At 33.5% G+C, this 22803-nt stretch overlaps 1 protein-coding gene and 1 long non-coding RNA gene across 6 annotated transcripts in view; one reads left to right on the top strand and one right to left on the bottom strand.

The window, feature by feature from the left end:
* Positions 1-22803, bottom strand: part of DAPK1 (death associated protein kinase 1) — a 220060-nt gene that overhangs the window by 30925 nt on the left and 166332 nt on the right. For all 5 annotated transcript variants that reach the window (XM_074281666.1, XM_074281665.1, XM_074281667.1 and 2 more), the window contains 2 exons: positions 22152-22250; positions 17542-17619 (listed from right to left, as the gene is read on the bottom strand). In XM_074281666.1, the coding sequence (XP_074137767.1) occupies positions 17542-17619; positions 22152-22250 (177 nt within the window). The remainder of the gene's footprint in view (positions 1-17541; positions 17620-22151; positions 22251-22803) is intronic.
* Positions 1-22803, top strand: part of LOC141550723 (uncharacterized) — a 51776-nt gene that overhangs the window by 25335 nt on the left and 3638 nt on the right. Inside the window, exon 4 of the long non-coding RNA XR_012484673.1 lies at positions 13713-13904. This is a non-coding gene — a long non-coding RNA (uncharacterized LOC141550723). The remainder of the gene's footprint in view (positions 1-13712; positions 13905-22803) is intronic.

Raw genomic sequence — 22803 nt, 5'->3', positions numbered from 1 at the left:
GACACGATAGTAATTGATCATAGTAAGTCAGTGTATATAAAGATACAAGCTTTTGGAATAAGAATTCACTATTTGACAAAAACTTCTGGTAAAACTTCAAACCAGTTTGGTAGAAACTTACATAATATACCAAGATAAGAGTGATACCATAAACAGATTAGGGGAAATGGAATAGTTTACCTGTCTGATATTCTGGACTCCAGAATCTCCACCTTTCTCCTCATCCTGTTGCCAAGTGAGTCTAGCTTATCTCACCCCACTCTCTACCACTCTCTAATCCTTGCCTACAATTATGTATATACACCAAACATTGAGCCAGTACCGAACAGTGAAAAGAGCCATTTTTCCAAACATATGCTAATAGAGTCATCGGCTAATAGGTAATTAGCCTTAAGTGCTCAGTTGTCTGATTCAAGTGCACCTTTTCATACTTTCAGCCCTTTGCACTGATATATGAATAAAGATACAATTTATGGCTAACCAATACATAGAGAATATTACAGGATGTAAAATGGATAATTTTGATTATACTAAATTATAAAAGTTTTGTATAAACAAAATCAATGCAGCCAAGGTTAGAAAGAAAGCAGAAAATTGGAGGGGAAAACTTTTCACAGCAAGTTTCTCTGAAAAAGGCCTTTGCTCTTAAATATACATAGAGAAATGAGTCAAATTTACAGGAATATAAGTTATTCTCCAGTTGACAAATAATCAAAAGATATGAAAAGGCAGTTTCCAGATGAAGAAAACAAAGTTATCTACAATTACAAGAAACAATGCTTTAAATCACTATTGATTAAAGAAATGCAAATTAAAACAACTCTGAGTTATAACATTATGCCTTTTGCTTAATATAATAGAAAAGGAAAATGACAAATATTGGAGGGAATGTGGAAAAATTAGTTCACTAATGAACTACTGGTGGAGTTGTGAACTTATCCAATCATTCTGGAGAGCAATCTGGAACAATGCCAGGGTTATAAGAGTATGATTAACCTTTTACCCAGCAATGGTACTATTAGGTCTGTATCAGAATCAAGAGAACATTGTGCATAATAATAACAATATGATGATCAACTGTGAATGACTTGACCATTCTCAGTTATACAAAGATTCAAGACAATTGTGAAAGATATAAAATGAAAAAATGCTTTCCACCTCCAAAGAAAGAACTGATGGAGTAAGAATGTAAATTAAAGCATATTTTAAAAACTTTACACTTTTCTTGTGTTTTTTTAATCTAAGTTTTCTTTCACATCATGAGTGACATGGAAATTCTTTGCATGACTGCACATGTATAACTTTTAATTCAGAAGAAGTAGGGAGAGAATTTGGAACTCAAAATTAAAAGAAATTTTAAAAACTTAAAATTAAAAAAAATTAAAAAGTGTTAAGGACTTCTGAGGGTGGAGCCAAGATGATGAAGTGAAGCCAGGAAGTTGTTCAAGCTCTCTGTTTCCCTTGAAAACCACATGAAACCAAGTCTCTGAACAGAATCTGATGGAATGAAACCACTCTCAGGTTCAAGATAGACTGGAAAAACTTCAAGAAAGGTCAGTCTTATTGGGATGAAAAAGATGTTCAAGCCAGCTCAGACAGACTCTGGGAAAGTCTTTGAGAAGGTCTTAATCACTGCAAATCTGCAACTGAGACTCTTGGTCCTGACTCAGTAGAGGAGCAGATCAGTGGGGCAGCTTCCAGTCCCAGCTCAAGGCAAACTCTTGAGAAATCAAGTTTCCTAAAAAAAGCAAACAAAGCTACCCCCTGTAAACACAAGGGTCCCCTATGCTCAAAGCCAAGACTCAGTTACAAGGGAAGCTTGGGACAGTGCCCCCTTTACTCCAAGAGCAGAGCTCCACCATAAAAGTAAAAAAAAGAAGAAATACCAAAAGTAAAGAAAAGAAAATGAACAAGAAACAGAAAAGAACCTTGACCATAGAAGGCTTCTATGGTGACAGAGAAGACCAAAATACTAACTCAGATCAGGACAAAATGGTCACAGAGGAAATCTCAAAGAATGATATGAATTGGTCTCAAGCCTAAAGAGGCTTCTTGTTCATGCTCATAAAAGACTTTAAAAGACAAATAAAAGAGGTAGAATTAAAAATGAGAAAATAAATGAGAGCTATGCAAAAGAGTCAACAGCTTAGGAAAGGAAGGCAATTCCTTAAATAATACAAATGGCCAAATGCAAAAAAAAAAAAAAAAAAAATCCACTGAACAAAACAACACCTTCAATAAAAGAGTTAACCAAATGGAAAACAATGTTATTTTTTTTTAATATGTAACTAGGAAAAATGTTTATTATTTTAAAAAAGAAACTTATTCAAGCAATGGTGTGAAGAATAGATTAAAGAGGAAGGAAAAATATGGAAGAATAGTTAATCAATCAAAATGTATAAAGGATAAATTGGAAATAATAGAGGGCATTAAGGGGCATTAGTAAAGGCTTCCTGTAAAAAATGAGATTTTTAGTTAGGACTTGAAGGAAACTAGGAAAATCGCGCAGTAGAGAGGAGAAGGGTAGAATTTCAGGGATGGGGAACAGTCAGTGAAACTTTCTAGAGTAAGGAGAGGTTGTGGGTTGTGCAATAAACAAGGAGATCAGTGGTTTTGGATTAGAGCAAATGGTAGTGGTTCTGAGAAGACTAGAAAGGTAGGAGGAGACCAGGTTGTAAAGGGATAGGTTATTAAAGTAATCTAGATAGGGAGAAATTATATACTATTTTAGAAAAGCTATAGTGGGAATTGGAAAATATTTTGATATATTAGGGATGAGTACTTGCCCCACCAAAACAGATAACAACCTTCTCATCCTACTTGCTCATGTTCTGGTTATTTTGAATAACACAGAAATAAAATATGTACTACTTGGATTTCCTACCTGTTGTTTTTCATTTTGACTTTATAACCAATCTACCTTCTTTTCTAGTATTACATTTTCCTAATGATGCTTATTTTGCTGTTTCTTTCACCCATCTCTGCTTACTTTCATAATTGCTCTTGTATATATTATATTTTGATTCTTTTAATATTATAGTGTTTCATTTTTTTTGTGGACATATAACATGATCAGGAGAATTCCAATGTTAATGGAATCAGCTAATTTTTCAATTGCCTTAAATATTAAAAGAATTGAGACAACTCAATTTTTCCCTCCTACTTAATTCTGGACCATGGTCTATGTGTGGCCTCTGTCCAAGATATGTTTTTTCTAATCTTTATTCTTTCTTCTAATTGAGTATTTATTCTAATCTTTCTTCTATCCCAGGAGTTCTTAACTTTTTATGTGTCTGTGAATGTGAATTCTTTGGCAATCTGATGATGCCATGGATCTCTTCCCAGGATTTTTAAATGCACAAAATACTCTAGGGTAACAAAAGAAACCAATTACATTAAAATAATAATCAAAAGATTAAAAAAAGTTCAGGGACTTCAGGTTAAGAATGCTTTAACTTGTCTGTTATAATATACAGTTATGCTTTCCATGTCACAATTTTTCTCATGGTTTTGATATACCATAAGTTGGCATAAGAAATTAAAATGGGAATTTTGGGAGAGTTTTATGGAAGGCATATGACACATAAAAGTTGGTGGATGATAGAGAAAAAATTTAGAAACTCAGAAATGCATAAGATGTATGTACTATGTATTATACAGAATATAAAGAAATATCTAACCCAAGTTTTACAGTAAGGTGTTGTAAATATCCCATAGAAGAACAAGGAAAAAAATTCAGATTTCTTCTCTGTCATGAAGGGGGAGCCAAGAAATTTCACATGGATTTTTTAAATTATAGGGATACCACACTACTAACCCTCTCAAGAAGGAATAATTGGAGTCTTTTATATTTTATTGTGTTTGGTATTCAACTATACACATTTTTCCAACTCTTCATTATGAAAATATTAATGACACACACCATATGTAAGTCTTTGGATTAGCCAAATACTTTAAAATTATTTCATTTTTCGGTGCTACTTATCCCAATATGGTACTTCTCTATGTCTAACTTTTTTACTCAGTATCAATGTATATTGTGACTCAGAGGATGCTGTTAAGTTATTAATAGAATTTTCTTACAACTTCATCCTTTTTGCAAATGATGTTGTGCATAAACTGCAATCATCTTCATTGTTGTCAGTTTGCTCATATTAATTATGTGTACTGCAAGATAAGATGACTAAGTGTCCCACAGAATGATGCATCTTGTTGGCTTTGGGCACATTACAAAATGAACTTTGCAAACTCATTCATTTGTCCAACTAAGGATGGGCCATGAGTCACATATCCACTTAGGGCAGAGATTCTTGTTCTTTTTGATGTCATAGATCTATCTGACAATGAAGTTAGGTCTAGTCTATGGACCCCCACTTGGAGTAATGCTTTCAATGCATAGAATACAATGCATAGAATTATAAAGGAAATCAAAAGTTAGTAAAGATAAAAGATATCATCATCCCCCCCCCCTATCCAGATTGATGGATCTCCTGAAATCTATCGATAAATCTCAGGTAAGAACCCCTAACTTAGATATTACTTCTTCTGATTTTAAAATTTTATTGATAGAGGCAGCTAGGCGGCACTAGATAAACCATTGAACCTGGAATCAGGAAGACCTAGTTCTAATCTGGCTTCAGACTACTGACTAGTTGTTTAACAACTTAACTTCTGACAGTCTCTGTTTCCTCATCTGTAAAATGGGGATGATGATAATAACAACATTCGCCTCCCAGATTGTGGTGGGGATAAAATGATATATTTTTAACAGTGTTTTGTAAACCTTAACATTCTACAAGTTCTATTTCTTTTTCATTCCTATCACAGAAACTATAAGTCAAACAGGATTCCAAAGACCTGGGTTCAAATTCTGAATCTCTTACTTACTAGTTGTATGGCTTAGGCCAACTCATTTAATTTTTCTTAGGCTCAGTTTCCTCATCTGTAAAATGAGGGGGTTAGAGTAAACAGTCTCTAAATATCCTTCATGCTTTAAATCTATAGTCCTGAGAGTTAATTTTTGAGAATCACTGTATTTTTCCTTGTTTTATGGGTTGTTATAGCCAAAATTTTTGATTTTGGCTGATAAGACTCTCTGAATTTAAACAGACTTAATATCAGACAACAGATAACTATTCTATTGCTAAAAGATTCCTGTATCTGGAAACTTTTAAGTCTAGTGGTGAATGCTAGAATTTATACCTAGAGAGCACAATTTTTAAGACTCTGGAGTCATCTCTATGCTAGAATGAATCATGAGTAGCACTCTTTTGGTGACAGATTCTAAATAATATGCAAGGAAATTTCTATATGTAAACCAGTTTTAGAGATCACAGAATCATTTAGTTCAATCCCCTAATTTTACATCCCCCCATCCATATCTTTTGATTTTATGTCTCAAGTTTTATTCCCAAGACATTCTACATTATAGTTATGAATTTGACAAGCTTCACTCTTCTAGTAGAAGCTTTACTTAATTGCAACAACATTACCTTGTACTACCTTTGCTTTTTTGTTATCAATATGTTGTCTATTTTCAGTCATGTCTGACTCTCTGGATCCCCATTTGGGCTTTTCTTGGCAAAGATGCCAGACTGGTTTGCCACCTCCTTCTCCAGCTCATTGGATAGATGAAGAAATTGAAGCAAACAAAGCTAAGTGGCTTGCTCAGGGTCACATAGCTAGTAAGTGTCTGAAGTCAGATTTGAACTCATGAAGATGAATCTGTCTGACTTCAGCTATCCTGTTTTCTATATAAGGAAATATATACATATCTATCTCACTTTGTGCATATTAAAATGAAGACTTGCAAACATCTTGAAATCATGGATTAGCTAGTGGCAACAAGGGTATGTTTAAGAGAAGTACTTTCCTATATTAACCATCTAGAGCATCTAGGTGATACAATAAGATGCAGGAAATAGAGTTAGAAAACATGATTTCAAATCCAGTCTCAGATGCCTACCAACTATGTGAGCAAGTTACTTAACTTCTGTTTTCAGTTTTGTAAAGTTTTCATAAATGTAAAATGATGATAATAATAGCACCTACCTCTCAGGGTTTGAGCACCAAAAAATATTTGTAAAGCATTTTGCAAATCTTAAAGTTATGTAAATGTTAGCTACTGTTATCATTATCATTGACATGAAGATGTTATTTATATCAAATACTGATTGCTTAGATTTTAACTTGTTTTGATAAGAATATTTCAACTAAATTTAGCAAACATTCATTAAGGGCTACCAAGTTCAAAATACCATGCTAAGTGCTGAGATACAAAGATAAAAATGAAATAGCACCTGCCCTCAAGGAGTTTTTTTTAAATTGCATTTTATATTTTGAGATCTTTTCTGAATAAATAATGCTATAAACCTTATTATCTTCTGCAAAAAAAGCAAATGCTAAAATAGTAGCCACATATGTGTTTTGAGATTCTTTAGAATTATGCCATTATTTAGATCCTTCTTCCCCTCTTCCTTTTCTCTAGCAGAGCTCCAGTTGTTTATATAGAAATAGAGATGAGAGCAGGCAAAAGACTAATATGAAAATGGTAAGAAAATTTATAAGCGCAGTGAAGTGTGGGACTAAGGTTTTAGTACCAAAGTTTGTTCTGCCTACAGTGGATTTAAAGGGAATGGATAGAAAGGTTTGGATGAAGGAAGATCCTGTGTTTGGAAAAGTCTAGATATGTCCTCTGGTGAATTCATTTCATTGGTAGCTTGATGTTATCACCACCTGGTGGCCAAAATCGGTTCTATGTTCCCTTTCTGGTTAAGAGAGACTGTTTTTCTGTAGCTTGCAAGAAAGCAGGAAATGAATGGGGTTATGGTGGTGATGGTAGGCAGATATTACTATTATAACATCACCTGGGCTGTCCCACATGTTACAGAAAGATCTTGGGAATAATTAGCTTGGAGAAAACTGAGGGTGAGGTGATATGTGCATAACAACTGTCTTTAGGAGGTACAAATTGTAAAAAGAAACAAAAAGTTAGACAATTAGAGCTATATAAAAGTGTTAGGCTGATCCTGAAGGTAGTAGGGCTAACAGGGTAGAAGAAAATGTCTCAAGTTGGAGCCAGAATCTGAATTGAGCTTTAAAAGTAAATTAGAAATTCAAAGAGATAAGGGATTGGAATCTAGATATTGGGGAATAGTCTGGCAGAGGTATGGATATGGATGGGGTATATAATGGGATGATGATGTGATAAATAGCAAGGAGGACAATTTGGCTGCACTGAATTAGCAAAACACTTTTTAAACAACATCTCGTTTAATCATCATAATAAGCCTGAGTGGCAAATGCAGTTTGCTCATTTTACAGATGAGGAAAATGAGGCAGAGAAAGGTTTTTCAGGGTTACACAGCCATTACATATCTGAGGCCACATTTGAATTCAGGTCTTCGGTGCTCTATTTGTTGAGCTACCTACCTGCTTCTAATAATTAGTTAAAATTTACATAGTGCTTTAAAGTTTGTAAAGGGTTTTACAAATATGATCTGATTATATCCACAACAATTCAGGGAGCAAGTGCTATTATTATTATTATTTCTATTTTACAAATGGGAAAACTGAGGTAGAGAGTTAAGTGAATCAGTATCACATGGCTAGTTAATGTTTGAGGCCGAATTTGAACTTAGGTTCATCACTAGGATCCTGAGGAGGATGTGAAAATAAATGTTTAAGAAATTAAGCATAATAAAATCTGGAAAGGTAGATTAGAGCCAGATTAGGAGGGGCTTTAAATGGCAGGCAGATGAATTCCATTTGTTTCTAGAAAAAATAGGGTTTGTTGAGTAAAGGAATGACATAGTCAGACTTAAGGATATCTCTGTGGTAGCTTTGTAAAGAACAGACTGGAGAAAGATGAGATTACATTTTTAATCGGGCATCCCTCCCCTGTCTTTCTCCTCTCAAATACATATATGTTTACTTGTGAGTATTGTCATTCCAAAAATCTCAGTAATTGATTCTTTTATGCTTAGAGAAAGCAAGCTATTCTAATTTTAACATTAGTTAGAAAAAGACAGCTAACATGATAAAGCTCAAAGACAACTGATTTCCAAACTTCTGAACTATTTTGCTATTTTGAATTATCTATTATGCTGATGCAGCATGGCTTAATGAATCATGGACTAATAGTTTAAAAGATCTTTTACTATCTGTATGACCTTGGACCAATCATGCAAATTCTCAGAGGCTGAGTTTCTTCATCTGGAAAAGAGAAAGTATCTGTAATCCTTCAAAGGATGGTTTGTGAAGGTCAAATGAGATAATATTTGCAATGTGCTACATCAACACCAATTACTGGTGGAGAGAAAGTTGGCCTTGCAGTCAGAAAAACCTGGGTTCATCTGATGATCAAATCATTTATCCTCTCTATGCCTCAATAAGCTCTTTAAATATATTACATTATTGTGATTTGCCTATGTGCATGAGTGTAGAAAGTTTCTACGCCGAGAATTTCCAACACTAATAGAGCCATAAGTCCACAACCCAGAGAATGAATTCTATTTTTTCTCCATCTACTTTTTTTCTTACAACAATAAATAAACAATATTACCTCATACAATTAATATAATTATACATATATACACATAATAACATGTATAATTATATTTATGCAAATAATATAATGTTATATAAATAAATAGATAAATTAACTGTGTGAACTGGTAATAGATCAAGAAATTTATGGAATTTCTTTTTTTCTAAATTGCCATAAAATCCCCAGGTAACTTACTTAATGGAACTAATAAAAGAATGACTGAAAAGAAGAGACAATATAACCTAAGACTAAAGTCTCTTGCTTTGCCAGAATAAAATTTTATTCTGTGAACTGTATATTATGCCTTCATAAACTAACCAGGAGATGAAAAAAATGGAAGCTCATGACTAAAGGCCAATACACCTATGTATGAACTCCACACTAAAGATTACAAGATGGTTGAACTTGAATGGACCTTGGATGTTATTTTATCCAAATCTTTCACTCATTTATGTGGATTTATTTAACATTACCAAAACATTTCTCCTTCTGTCCTCTCCTGCCCAATCTGCAACAACAACAAATAAAACTTCGCATATATTTGGTGAATTACTGCATAATAGCTGCAGTAAATCTATTTATTCCTATTATTTTGTTGTCCTCGCTCGGTCCTTTTAGCAATATACACCATAGCCCTTCCACATAATATTCACCAAGGACTTAGTCTCAATATCTTGATCACTTTTAGTAACCAAAGCATCAGCAGCAACTGGGTATCCAACACTTATTATTTTGGGATTTATTTTCAATGTAAAATACAAGACACAAATGAATAACAGAAATGCTTAGTTTTCTTTCCTAGCCAATTAGAAAGATGAAACTTCAAGGAAGTTTGATCAAATGCTAAGACACAAATAAACATTCAGACTTGTTTCTAAGCAGTGTCTACAGGATTCTTTAAATGAAATGAAATTCTACTCTTAACCAGCTACCATTATATTAACCAATTTTACTGCAAATAGACTGGCCCAGCTCTCAAGTTAGTATTCACAAGAATAGAGACAAAGAGGGTGGCACATTGGTTGATGTAGTAGTTAGTATAGGGAGTCCATTTCAAATGCCTGTCTGTGTTATGTAAGTAACTAGGTTTCTGAAAGCTATTACAGAATAGTGTAAGCTATGCAGGTGAAGTATTTCATAGATAATCCCAGTGACTCCATATACTACAAACCCAAAATATATAACTTTAATATCAAAGATCATATCATAAAAAAATAAATCTGAAAATAAGTAATTCAATATGTTTTACAGCAAGATAGGAGATAAATTATTAACAAATACATGTAAGGGAAAAGCATGAATATAAAAGAAAAAATGGATAATTTTTATTATATGAAATTGAAAAGCTTTTGCGTGAACAAAAATAATGCAGCTAGAACAAATTGGGGCAGCCACACAGTGCAGCAGATAGAGAGCTGGGCCTGAAGGCAAGAAAACTTATTTTCCTAAATTAAAATCTGGCTTCAGACACTTAATTGCAGTGTAAATTTGGGAAAAATTACTTAATCCTGTTTGCCTCAGTTTCCTCATCTGCCAAATGAACTGGAGTATCTTTGCTAAGAAAATCCCAAATGGTATCACAAAGAATCAGGCATGATTTAAAAATTAATTAACAACAACAGGATAAGATAGGAAATATCAAATTGGAAAAAAATCTTTTTTGTCAAGATTTTTTTCAATAATACTCATATCTAAGAAATATAAGCAACAGGAATTTTTAAGAACAAAAGTAATTTTCTAATAGATAATTATTCAAAGAAAATGAACAAAAAATTTCTCAGATAGACCCTAGATATATTTCTTTCAGAAATAGTCCAAATTACAAATTTTAAAGGCTTAAAAACTGAGCAAAGCAATGAATGATCAATTATAATTCCATAGGACCATTGATGAAGAATATGTCAGCTGTCTCATGAGAGAAAAAGGACACATTTTATATATAGAGAGATTGAGACATGCATCTTTGGATACGACAAATGTGTGAATTTGTTTTGTTTGATAATGCACATTTTGTTTTTCTCTTTTATCTCCCCCTCCCTGCCTTCTCTAAGAGAAGTAGAATGAGGGGAGAAAATAAATACTTTTTAGTTGGAAAAAATGGTTAAAAAAAAAGATAATGTCCAAATGTAATTTTTTAATCCTTCCCTAACTTACAACTCAGTCCAAACTCTCATAATATCATTTTTAGTATACACCTAGAGAATTGGCAAAACTGACAAAAATTGAAAATAGTCAATTTTGAAAAGAATATGGAAGGATAAGCACATTAAGACATTACTGGTATAACTTTGAATTGGTCCACCTATTACAGAAAGAAATTTGAAATTAGGGAAAGATAGTTAATAAAATTTCTATATCCTCTAAGACTCAAACATTAGGCATATATGAAAATTAATTACAAATTAAAGACTCTACTAACAATAAAATCCTTATTTCAAAATTTTAACAGAAGCAAAAAACTAGAGACAAAGATGTCTATTGATAGGGAAATGACTAAGCAAGATGTACTATATGAATATAAAATAGAATATTGCTTTGTTATTAAAAAAAAACAAAAAATATAGTTAATATAGAGAAACATGAGACAAAGAGAAGAAAAGAGAACCAGGAAGACAGCATACAAAATGAATAAAACAATTTATAGAACAACAAAATAATCAAAACTAAATTATGAGAAATTATAATGAGCAAGTTGTCCCCCAAATATAGAAAAATATGAGAAGTCACTTTATCCTATTTCTTTACAGAGATAAGGCCAGGAATGTAGATCACTGCATATAATGGTCAGGCTTTTAAAGGATATTGGCCCTTTGGCCTCCTGTTCCCAATATTTTTTTCCATTATAAGGAATAGTTTTCTGGGAAATAGCATGGTTTTATTAAACTTTGCAGAATTTACTTTATTGAATTTACAGAATTGTAAAGACGTTTTCCTATAGAGTTAATGAATCAAGCAATAAAGCATATATGAATTGAAAAACTTGTCAGTATCGGAGAGGAAGGGTTTCTCTGAAGTACTACTGGGAATAATGGTTTTGCTATTTACTTTTGCTTAAAGATTAACTGGAAGAGTATACTTAGTGGTTCATTGCACCAACACAAAGTTTTTTGAAGTGGTAAACATCACATAAAGACAAGAAAATATGTGGAAACCTGGGTTTCATGGAGCTGTACAACAAAGTGAGGTTTTCTTAAATAGTACTGGCCATTAGAAAGAGTCTATTAGCTAGAACTGGGAAAAATAATAATACTTATGTTTTATGGAGCTTATTTATCTAAACACAAGGTTATGTGGGTGAGTTTCTATTCCCTGAGGTTTTAGTGGAATTTTAAAAGCTATTGGATTATGTTCCACAATGTTTATATTTGAGAGAATTGAGTGAATGTGGTAGGAAGTACAATGAAACCTATGTTAAAGAACATATCCATTATTCCATAGGTAAAGGTTCCTAAACCACTGGTTTCAAATACAGCCTTCAATTGAGATTTCAATAAAAATAAATAAAAAGCTATTCTGAATATTTTAGTTACTGCTTACACTTATACCTTCTATGTGCTTCTATGTGCTATACAGCTCTTACTTATCACAAGAGCTTAATTAATAGGGGCCTTGAGATTCTTTAGTTCAACTTCCTAACTCTAGTTACTAATTTCTAATTACTCTAGTTTCTAAGAAATCTTCTCTTATATAGAGTCACCTGAAATGAGCAACATTATCAATAATTCAGTGTCTATAGATACTCTGAAGTCTGCCTATCTAATTTTTAGCTTTTCTGAAATATATAGTTCAAATGTCATCTCTTTTATGAAGCTTTAGCTCTGATCTACTCTCAGTCTGAAGTAATTTCTCTAATCCTTCAAACTCTTATAATACTAAATGCCTTTTTGAATACACTTTCACATCATACCTTATATTAAAGTAATTTGTTTACATCATCTACCCCACAAGAATGTAAACTATATGAAGGCAGCCATGTCTTATTTTTCTTTGTACTTTCCCCCCTTTTCCTTGATACCCAGGACAATGGTTAATATGTTGCATTAATTCTAGTTAGGCACATATGGATTTCATATAACTTCTTTGTACTTTATTTTCCTCATTTGAAAATAAAAAGGTCCTTTTTTAAGGCTCCTTCTAGCTCCATAACCAAGACTAAGTCTATATTTTCTTCTGTATGAGCCTTTCAATTAGGTGAATATAGGTAACACTGTTTCTTAATGCTTCTGATTAAAGGAGATGATGAGGACATATTCAGATGTTACAGAAGGAATTTATGTTTCATGTAGTAGATGGATGGATGACCTCAGAGGTCTCTTGTAATTCTGAGATTCTATAACTCTGAGTTCCTTACAAATGAATCATTCTCGAGTCCATAACTATAAAATTATATAGATGAATTATTAGTTGATGGATAAAGAAAAGCATTTACTTTTTCTTTGGTTTTAATTAAAAGGCTTCTTTTGTATTTCAAACCAGAATTCCCACTGACAATAACCAAGTGTAAGTAATAATATAACATCATGAGAAGACATTTCTACTCATGTATCACAGCACACCAAGTCAGAAATAAATTCATGTCATTTCTTGTTTAGACATATGACATATACACATAGGAGGGAAAGCAAAATGAATTTTATTTGAAACTATCATTTTCTGAAATCCACAAAACACAGCTAACATGTTCTAGTGCCTTCCTTCTGTTCTTTATTTTCAATTTATTCTGTATATAGATTGTTTCTATAGAGTTGTTTGCATTTTGTCTCCTTTTTGACTGAACTCCTTGAGAACAGGGATTCTTTTTCTTTTTTGGTCTTCCTTTATATCCCCAATGCTTAACACAGTGTCTAGTACAGAAAAGATATCTAATAAATGCTTACTGGCTGACTGATATTAGCTTTTCTAAACTCTCCTGGGAAATCTTAGCTTTTCTCCATAGTCCACACATTGAATTTCATTCAACAAACATTTGTTAAGCATTCACCATACCCATGGCTTCGTATGAAATACCAGGAAAAATACCAGGTATTTATGTTCCTGGTATATAAAGACTGAAGTGAAATAAACTTTGCCTTCATGGAGCTTCTATTCTGCTTGTGGGGGGAAGGCTGCACATGTGGAAAAATAGATGTAAAGTACATAAAATTTATATAACACTCTTTAGCAGGAGAGAGCACTGAAAATTAGAGTATCTGGAAGACTTTTGTGCAAGTGGCAGCACCTGAACTGTGTATTGATGGAAACAGAGATCATCAGGGAATGCATTCTAGACATGGGCAGAACCACCATGCAAAAATAAGGATATAGGAGAAGCAACGTCAAGTATAAGGATTTGGACTGGAATGGGAAGTGTGTAAAGGTGAGTAATATGAAATGAGAGTTAGGTAGGTGGGAGCCACATGATGGAGGTTTTTAAATGGCAGGTTTTTATATTTTCTTTTAGAGGTAACATGACATTGAAGAACTTAAAACAAGGGAATCATATAGTCAGATTTTTGTTTTAGGAAATCAGTTTGGCAGCTCTGTAATAGATGAATTAGAAAGAATGGAAGCAGGGTGACCAATTAGGAGGCTGTTGATATGGTCTAGATGGGAAGATATGGTCTGCATTAAGAGAGAGGCTCTCTCAGTTGGGTCAAGGGAACAAATGTGAGAGATGTTTAGATAGAATATGATTTGGCAATTAATAGGACAGAAAGGGAGAAAGAGGGAGAAAAGGGAGAAAGAGGGAGAACAGCCAAAGATGTCTCTCCAAGAGTGTGAACTATGATGACTGGAAGAATGGTTGTCTGTCCCCTCAACTGAAATCCTTCCAACAGAAGTTCTGTGAAAATCTAATAAACTGAGGTACCAGCCATTAGCTCAGGATCACTAACTTCCCTTCACATCAGAACTCTCTCTCTCTCTGTACCTTCTGTTTTCAGGCAATTGTGTAAACCTGGCTATATCCACTCTGCCCCCAAACACTGCATCTCTGACTACTTTTATCAGTACTAGATATATCTTCACTCATGATTTCTCTCTCCAAATACTAGGCTAGAAAGAATAATTATGTTTGTTTGTCTCACATTGTCCTGTAAAGAAGATCCATTATCACTCAGCAGCTTAATTCTCTTTTAAGTTTTACTACCGGATTTGTCACCCTTGTCAGATCTTGATGGCCATTCTCTACCAGACTGAAGATCATTATCTCTTCTTTTTCAAGGAATTCATTATCTGGCTTACTATCTTACTCCTCAGGAAAACTTTCTTCCTTACACTTGGGAACTTCTATTTACAGCTTGATATCCTCATAATTACATATCAGACATCCATAATTGGATGTACCATATATATCTGCAACTCAGTGTCCCTCAAACAGAATATTTTCCCCAAATTCTTTCTCCTCTTCACTTCCCCTATTTCTTTTGAAGTCTTCTTATCAGATTCTTCCTTCACACCATCCCCATTCCCTCACTTCTAAATTGCCAAGTTTTGTTGATTCTATCAGATATTTCCCCTTTATACTCTACTCATACAAACTTTATCTAGGCCCTCATTACTTTTAAACTATTTAAAAGCCTCTTAATTGATTCCTCTGCATTTAGTCATTCCCTTCTTAATCTTCCTGGTAGAAATTTAACTTTCTAAAGCATTTAGTGTGACCAGAATAAGATATAAAGTCCTCTGGCTTTTAAAGCCTTTACTTTCTGATTGTAATCTGATTTATTACATATTACTCTTCATGCATACTACCTTCCAAATTGGTCTACATGGTCTTACTCACAAAATTGTAGCTCCAATCTTCCTGCCCTTATGCAGGCTTTCTATCCCCTTTGTCTGGACTTCCTCCACATCCTCACTTTTCAGAAACTTTCTCCTCCTTCATGGTTTAGCTCTTGTAGCCTATCACCGGAAGACTATATCTCTCTCTCCCAACCCATCAATTACAATGCCTCTAGCTATATTTAATATATTTTGCATTTTATTTCCTTGGTATATACTGTTTTCTTCCAACAGGATGTAAGTTCCTATGACCTAGCAGAGGGCCTACCACACAATTCAAGCTTAATCAATGTTTTTTGAATGAATAAATGAAAGAAGGTAATGGGAAAGTGAATGAACATAAAAATCAAATGGGATTATTGTTGTTCAGTTGTTTCAATCACATTCAATTCTTTGTGACATTATGTGGGGTTTTCTTGACAAAGATACTGGAGTGGTTTGCTATTCCTTTTCCAGGTCATTTCACAGATGATGAAACTGAGGCAAACAGGATTAAGTGACTTGCCCATGGTCATAAGTCTGAGGATGGATTTGAATTCATGTCTTTCTGATTCCAGGCTTGGTGCTCTGTCTGCTATACTACCTAATTAGAATTATACTACACAGCAAAAAGTAGAGAGGAGGAAAGACTGGAGGAAGAGTGCAATGTTTACAAATCCTCATGCATCCTTTGACAGTGACAAAGCCATTTCCCACTTAGATTAAAATGAAAGGAGCTATTCTAGGATTTGAGGCTAAGGATCAAGAGATTTTTTTTTAAATCTGTAAAATGCTTTCTTTCTTGTTCCTTATAAGGGTGAGCAATTGATGAGTGATCAAGAAGGAGAAGCCATTGGCATGTGGGAACCAAAGGGCTGCAGGCTACTAGCAGCAAATCCTTATGGAAAACTACTATGTAGTGAACTAAATATTAGCAAGTCTGAGGTTAAATAGCCAACATGGAGAGCTGTTAGAAAGAGTCTGGATATATTATTTGTAACAATATATTTTCCCTTCTTTAGAGAGATTTTCTGTCAACTAAATAATTATGTATTTAATCCTCATTCATCTTAATTTGGCCTGTTATGGAGAGGTTTTGTGTTTTTTAAATTTTTTTATTTGTTTTTAATTTTTTTGGTATAATTTTTTTAAAGCAAAAGAAGGCACATCTTTTGACTTCAAAGTCAGTGTTCTTTTTATTACTGTGTTATGTGGCAAATCACTTAATTGCTCTAGTCCTTACTTTATCCATCTGTCAAATTAATATTGAACTAATTGGCTTTAAAGATACTTCCTAACTCTGTGACTTCTAATATTTTTTGCAAAATTGAGAACTTGGATCCAAAGTGTAAAACTCTTGTTTCTAAATTCTATAGTGAATACAAAGTTGAAGTATTTGTCATTTCTCTTTATATTGATAAACTTGAATGTAGATTGCTCTTATTGGTTATTTGATTTTTTTTTTTTAGGCATTACTGTTTAAATTTGCAGTTGATTTTATTGAACTAAAATATTTCAAATTAAACAGTCATCTTAAAGCAAGAATTTGAAATCCGTTTTAGAAATGTTCTTCCCAGGAAGAAAATATAAGTGATATCTGAGATCTCCAAACCCTGAGAAGGGAGAGAAAGAAGGAGATTGTTTTCCACCTTTCTTCTTGAGTTTTACACAGAAAGACAAAACTTATTCTTCTAAAGGTGGTAGAACTATCTTAACTCTGAATGTTCAATAAGTTAGCAAATGCACAGTAAGCAATCAATTTTTTTTTCCCCTGATAAAAAAGGCAACAATGGTAGAAGACCAGTATTGGAATCAGACTTTCTGTTTGTGATACAAAATGTGGGATCATGGGCAAGTCATTTAACTTATCAGGGCCCTATGCAACTTGTCAACAATTTAACTAATGTGGGGTTAGAAGGACTAGAGTTAAAACTGATCTCAAACACTTACTAGCTACATAATCTTGAGCAAGTCTTGCCTTTAAATCCCCCACAAAAATAAAACGAAACAAAATAATTTAATTAATGGATGAATTTCCACATCAGGGAGTCTCACACATTGATAAAATTACACATTTAGATAAAAACCAAAAAAATAAACAAAAAGTAGAATGAGAAGAAAAAAAAGAGCTGACTCCTAGCAGTTGGTAGTATTCTTAAAATATCATTCTGATCAGTTTTTATCCCTGATAAAAGAATAAGGATAAATAATAGTGTAATATCATTTCAGATGAACAAAAAAGAAATTCCTACCTTTCTGAGTCTTGAAAGAAGACTGGCTACATGTTCATGTTGCTCTGCCCTCGCAAGATCTTCAGCAGTTTTCCCATCCTGTGAAATACAAATAAATTGTTAAAATAGTGTTCTTTTCTCTGTCACTGAAAGATACACATTCCACTTGCCAATTCTCCTCTGGGGCATTAATAGTCTAAGTGTCATCAGAAATAAAGGGATTGGAGGTAGGAAGCTTACTAGGATTGTGTTCCTCTCAGGATTCCCCATTTTTACTTAATTTAGATTGTCTCAACTAAGTGTCTAGATGCTAGGCTAAGTGCTGAGGATACTAAGATAGGCAAAAAAGGACTGCTCTCAAGAACATCACAGGCTAATGGTTAAAACAGGAAATAAACAATATTTCAAATATATTTTGGACCTACAAGCATTAACCAAAGTTCATTAATTTCTTTAGAATGCTCATCATTCCAGATTTTAAACTTCCCTTTCCTGATAAAACAGACAGTATAAGGGCTGTCATTAATTACAGAATTTTAAATCACCATAAACAAATACCTTTAATAGTACATAAGGATATAAAATTTAAATGCCTAATACATGCTGATAAAATACCTAATATATACTAATTTAAATATATTATATCATATTACACAATATAACATAATATAACATGTTATATTAAATGTTAGTTATACTTTATAATGTTACATAACATAATACAATGTAACACAACATAACATAATATAATGTAAGTCTATCAACAAGCATTTATTAAGTGCTTACTATGATGCCAGGCACTGTGCTAAATGCCAGAGATAAACAAAGAAAGGCAAATAAAAGATCCTGGCCTTCAAGGAGCTCACATTCTAATAGAATTAGGACATTAGGACAGAGGAACATTAGTATATAAAGTACAAAGAAATGCAGAGGATCTAATTAAGAGTGGTACATGGATTACTTACTGAAGGTTCAAAGAAGATGACCTTACTATTCACAAAACTTGTAAATTAAAGAGCTTCAATGAGCATAAGGGAGAAACAAAGGAGTCCATAGGACTTTGCTCTTGACATTTAATTGAACAAGTTCCACAAGAGAGCTATTTAATACAAAAATCAGCTCACTTCTATTATTCTAAATGACTACATTAGTGTTTCTGTCTGGCACAGCTTTTATGCATCAGTTCAAGGTTCCTTTCCTATAAGTATAGTAATTATTTCAGGTCACAAGACTCATTTGTTAAACTGCCCTTTTTTAAAAAAACATACTAATGGTATTTCTGTGCCACCTAAAAAATTAGCCCACCTACAAAAAGCAATCAGTTCATTCACTTTTCTAGTAGGACAGGGGTTATGATATGTTTTCCTTGTAAGTGCAATCATAAGTGCAATTTTAAGTGCAGTAATTTTTACCAAGGAGACCCTAAAAAGGCCTTAGGACACATAAAATCTAAGTAAGTGGGAGGAGTGTGTATAAGACTTGGAAGGCTTCTGCATAGGTAGGGGTAATAGGTTAGTATGAGTGTATGCTGACATCAACAACAACAAAAAAAATCAACAAAACGGATAAAGATATAAAGTAATTTCCAAATAAAATTCTTAAAAAAAATCAAAACATTCTCTAAACTTTAAATTTGTCTTTAGGGGAAGGAAAGTATTTTCCATTTCTAAGATTTTATTCTGGCTCTTCTATTAATGTCTAGAAAAAAAAAGTCTTGAATCTAGCTAAGTGAATAGTGCCTCAATTTTGTGACTTTGGATACCAATCAAGGGTCACTTTCATTTGGACTGGGCCTGGGAGAACTCCAAGAAGTTAGTCTGGTAGGGCCAAGCTGGGGGTTAAAGTCTACTCTAAGGTAGAACAAGGAATACTTAGTTTAAATTTGGGTACATGTAGAGTAGACTATCATGCTTCCCAAATAAAATGCAAAATTGTTCCCTTTGGACTGGAGATAATCCAGGATCACACTATATTTCTTAAACTGCTTCCATCTCAGAACTACTTCTAGGTTCAGTTTTTAATAAATCCAACTCCATTCCCTTTAAAGAACTGGATTGTAGTTGTAGGTTTAAAAATGATGACGATGATGAAGAAGATGACAAAAGCTAACATTTGTAGAGTTTTTTTAAGATTTGCAAAGCATTTTATATAGATAATCTTATTTGACCCACAAAATAACTTTGAGAGGTTGGTGGTATTATTCCTTTTTTATAGAAAAAGAAACTGAGGCAGGCAGTGGTTAAGTGACTTAGAGTCACAAAGATATTAAGTGTCCAAGGCAGAATTTGAACTCAAGTCTCCTTGACTTAAAGTTCAGTATTTTATGCATTGTACCTCCTACCCTTTTCTGCTTTACTTTAAAGTAAGAATATTAAGACTGGTATGAATGAATTCCTCCAGTACCAAGTCTACTAGTTTATAACTGTAAAAAATCTCCCATTTATGGATAAAAAAGAAGTAATTATCTCACACCTACAATGTGTCAGACACTGTGATAAACACATTATTAATATTATCTCACTTGATCCTAGTAAATGTCTTCAGGCTACAATTGAACTCAGATCTTGCTGATTCTAGGTCTATCATTCTATCCATTATGTTATCCAGCTATCATTTAGAGCATTAATAACCAATTAATAATTTATAAATGGTTTTAAAACTTCAATTCTTTCTTCTCTGTTATTCAGTCCTTGTCATGGCTGAAGTAAATAGGAGAATGTAGGACTAAGGAATATTTTGTATGAGCTACCATGGATAAAGAGTTTATCACCAAATAGCTAACTTATTGGTTACTTAGCTAGATTGATTCTTGGAAAGGTAAGTCTCTTGACTGGCCCATTCTCAAACTTCCCAAAAAGATAGAACTTTTTAGAACTCAAGCCTGTTTATATATATTTTTTTAAGTCCCAAGAGGAAAAAGGACAGGACAGCTCTTTTTTGAATTGGCAAAGAATTGAAAATCTAAGGGATGTTTATCAATTGGGCAATGGCTGAATAAGTTGTGGTTTATGATTGGGATAAATGCTATTGCCATAAGAAATGACAAGCCTGGTGGTTTCAGAAAAAGAAAACAATTGTGAAGACCTATATGAACTGATGCCAAATGAAGTGAGAAGAATAAGGAGATCATTATGCATGGTAACAGGAATGTTGTACTGATGATCAACTGTGAAAAACTTGGCTACTCTGATTAATACAATAAACCAGGAGAGTTCCAAAGGACTCATGATGAAAAATGCAATCCACTTCCAGAGAGAGACTATATTAACTCTGAGTATAAATCAAAGTGTAATTTTCTCACTTTCTTTTTTTGTGTGATATGGCTGATATAGATATGTTTTGCATGATTTCACACATGTAAATTATATCTTCTTGCTTGCCTTCTCAAGTTGGTGAGAGAAATGTGAGAGAGGGAAAGAGATAATTTAGAATTCAAAATTAAAAAAAAGAAGCTACTACTTTCTGCACTATCCTTCATGTCAAGCTGATCATCATATCATCATAGCTATTTGAAGTAGGGCCACTTATTTTATTTTATTTTATTTTTTTGCTTCTCTTAGCCACCATCTCTTTCTTACATTCAGAGGAGCAGTTTCATCACATTGACTAGTTTGCTACCCAAAATAAAATAGTATCGCCAGAGTTCAGTTGGCCATTATCTCAGGATCCTTGCCAGGCTTTCATTACTACCACAGTCAGGATAATTAGTTGGTGTAGTAGATAAAACATGGAGCCATGGATAAGAAAGAGTTAAATTCAAATGTGACCTTAGATATTTACTGTGTGATTTTTGGACAAGTAATTTAACCCCTATTTATGTCAGTTTCTTCATCTGTAAAATGGGGATAATAATGGCAACAGCTTCCCAGGGTAATGAGGATCAAATGAGAGAATAAAAGTAAAGCATTTAGCATAATGTTTGGTAAGTAGCGGATGCTATACAAATGTTAAATATTACTATGATTATTATTAGCTAAGAGTACAGGGCTAGTACACCTTCTATACACCACTGCAGTTGACATTTCCTTACTTTGTCAATATCCTCCTCCACCTTTCTTAGCTCTAAGATACATACAGTGCTTTTGAGGGGACTGCTGGTCTTATCATTTTGTTATGGACTACAAAGTCATAATTTGCCAAGAACTCTTGCCAATTGGCTGCTGAAATCAGAGTCATGAAAACAACCAGTTTGGCAGGTAAACACAATAATTGCTCCATGATTCACCTACATGCCAGCTTACCCATTCACTAACTCAAATAAAGAAAGCATGAACAGTCATTGTCATGGAAAAGGGCAAACATTCAGAATACAAAAATATACATAGCTAATAAAAATCTAAATGTTATTAACACATGAAGCAAAAACGACTAAGAAACTGTAGTACCTTAAGAGACCTAAACTGCTGAACTGAAAAGAGGATAAAACATTAACTAGACAGTAAACTGGTTTCTGCGTGGGCAGATGTTTATCTGCATAGAGTAGAGAAGTTTAAAGCTTAATATCAGCTTGTCTGCTTTAGAAGTAGTTGCCAAGCAATTCCTTTCCCTTAGCCCCTTGAGGCATCAGGGATTTTAAAAGATTTCCTATTGTCAAAAGCAAAGGGAACCAAGGACACACAGTTGATACTTACAGATGTTAAAGCTTCCACATTAGCACCAGTGAGACAAAGGTACCGGACCACTTCTAGAATTCCATTATTGGCTGCCAGATGTAAAGGGGTTCGGCCATACTAAGAAAGAAGGAAAAACAAATACAAATCATTTACTTGATATTTATGATCATGCATAATCATAAATGATCAAATCAAGCATGACTCATGAAATCTGTGCTTTGTCCTCACGATCTCCATGTTAAATCTTCAATTCCCCTATATTGAGTCATTTCAACTTTTTCTGACTCTGTGACCCTTTCTTGAGGTTTTCTTGGCAAAGATACTGAACTGATTTGCCAGTTCCCTTTCCAGTTCATTTTACAGATCAGGAAACTGAGGCAAATAGGGTTAAGTCAACTTGCCAAATCTCTGTAATTTAAAGTCTTGGAAGGGTGTCTAAAATGCTGTGAAAGTAAATGACTCTTTCATGTTCACATACCAGTATATATATATGTGTGTGTGTGTGTGTGTGTATGTGTGTGTGTGTGTGTGTGTGTGTGTGTACATATGTTTTTTTTGGCCATTACTAGCTCTCTGTCACCCATAGGTATCAGATAAAAATGAAATTTGAGGAATGTTTAACAAAATAAATAAAAGTGCAATAAAATATAGATAACATTACATTTTGAAA

The sequence above is a fragment of the Sminthopsis crassicaudata genome, chromosome 1 (assembly GCF_048593235.1).
Source record: "Sminthopsis crassicaudata isolate SCR6 chromosome 1, ASM4859323v1, whole genome shotgun sequence".
Classification (NCBI taxonomy): domain Eukaryota; kingdom Metazoa; phylum Chordata; class Mammalia; order Dasyuromorphia; family Dasyuridae; genus Sminthopsis; species Sminthopsis crassicaudata.
The sequence above is the reverse complement of the archived record's forward strand: the minus strand, read 5'-3'. Positions and strand labels throughout refer to the sequence as shown.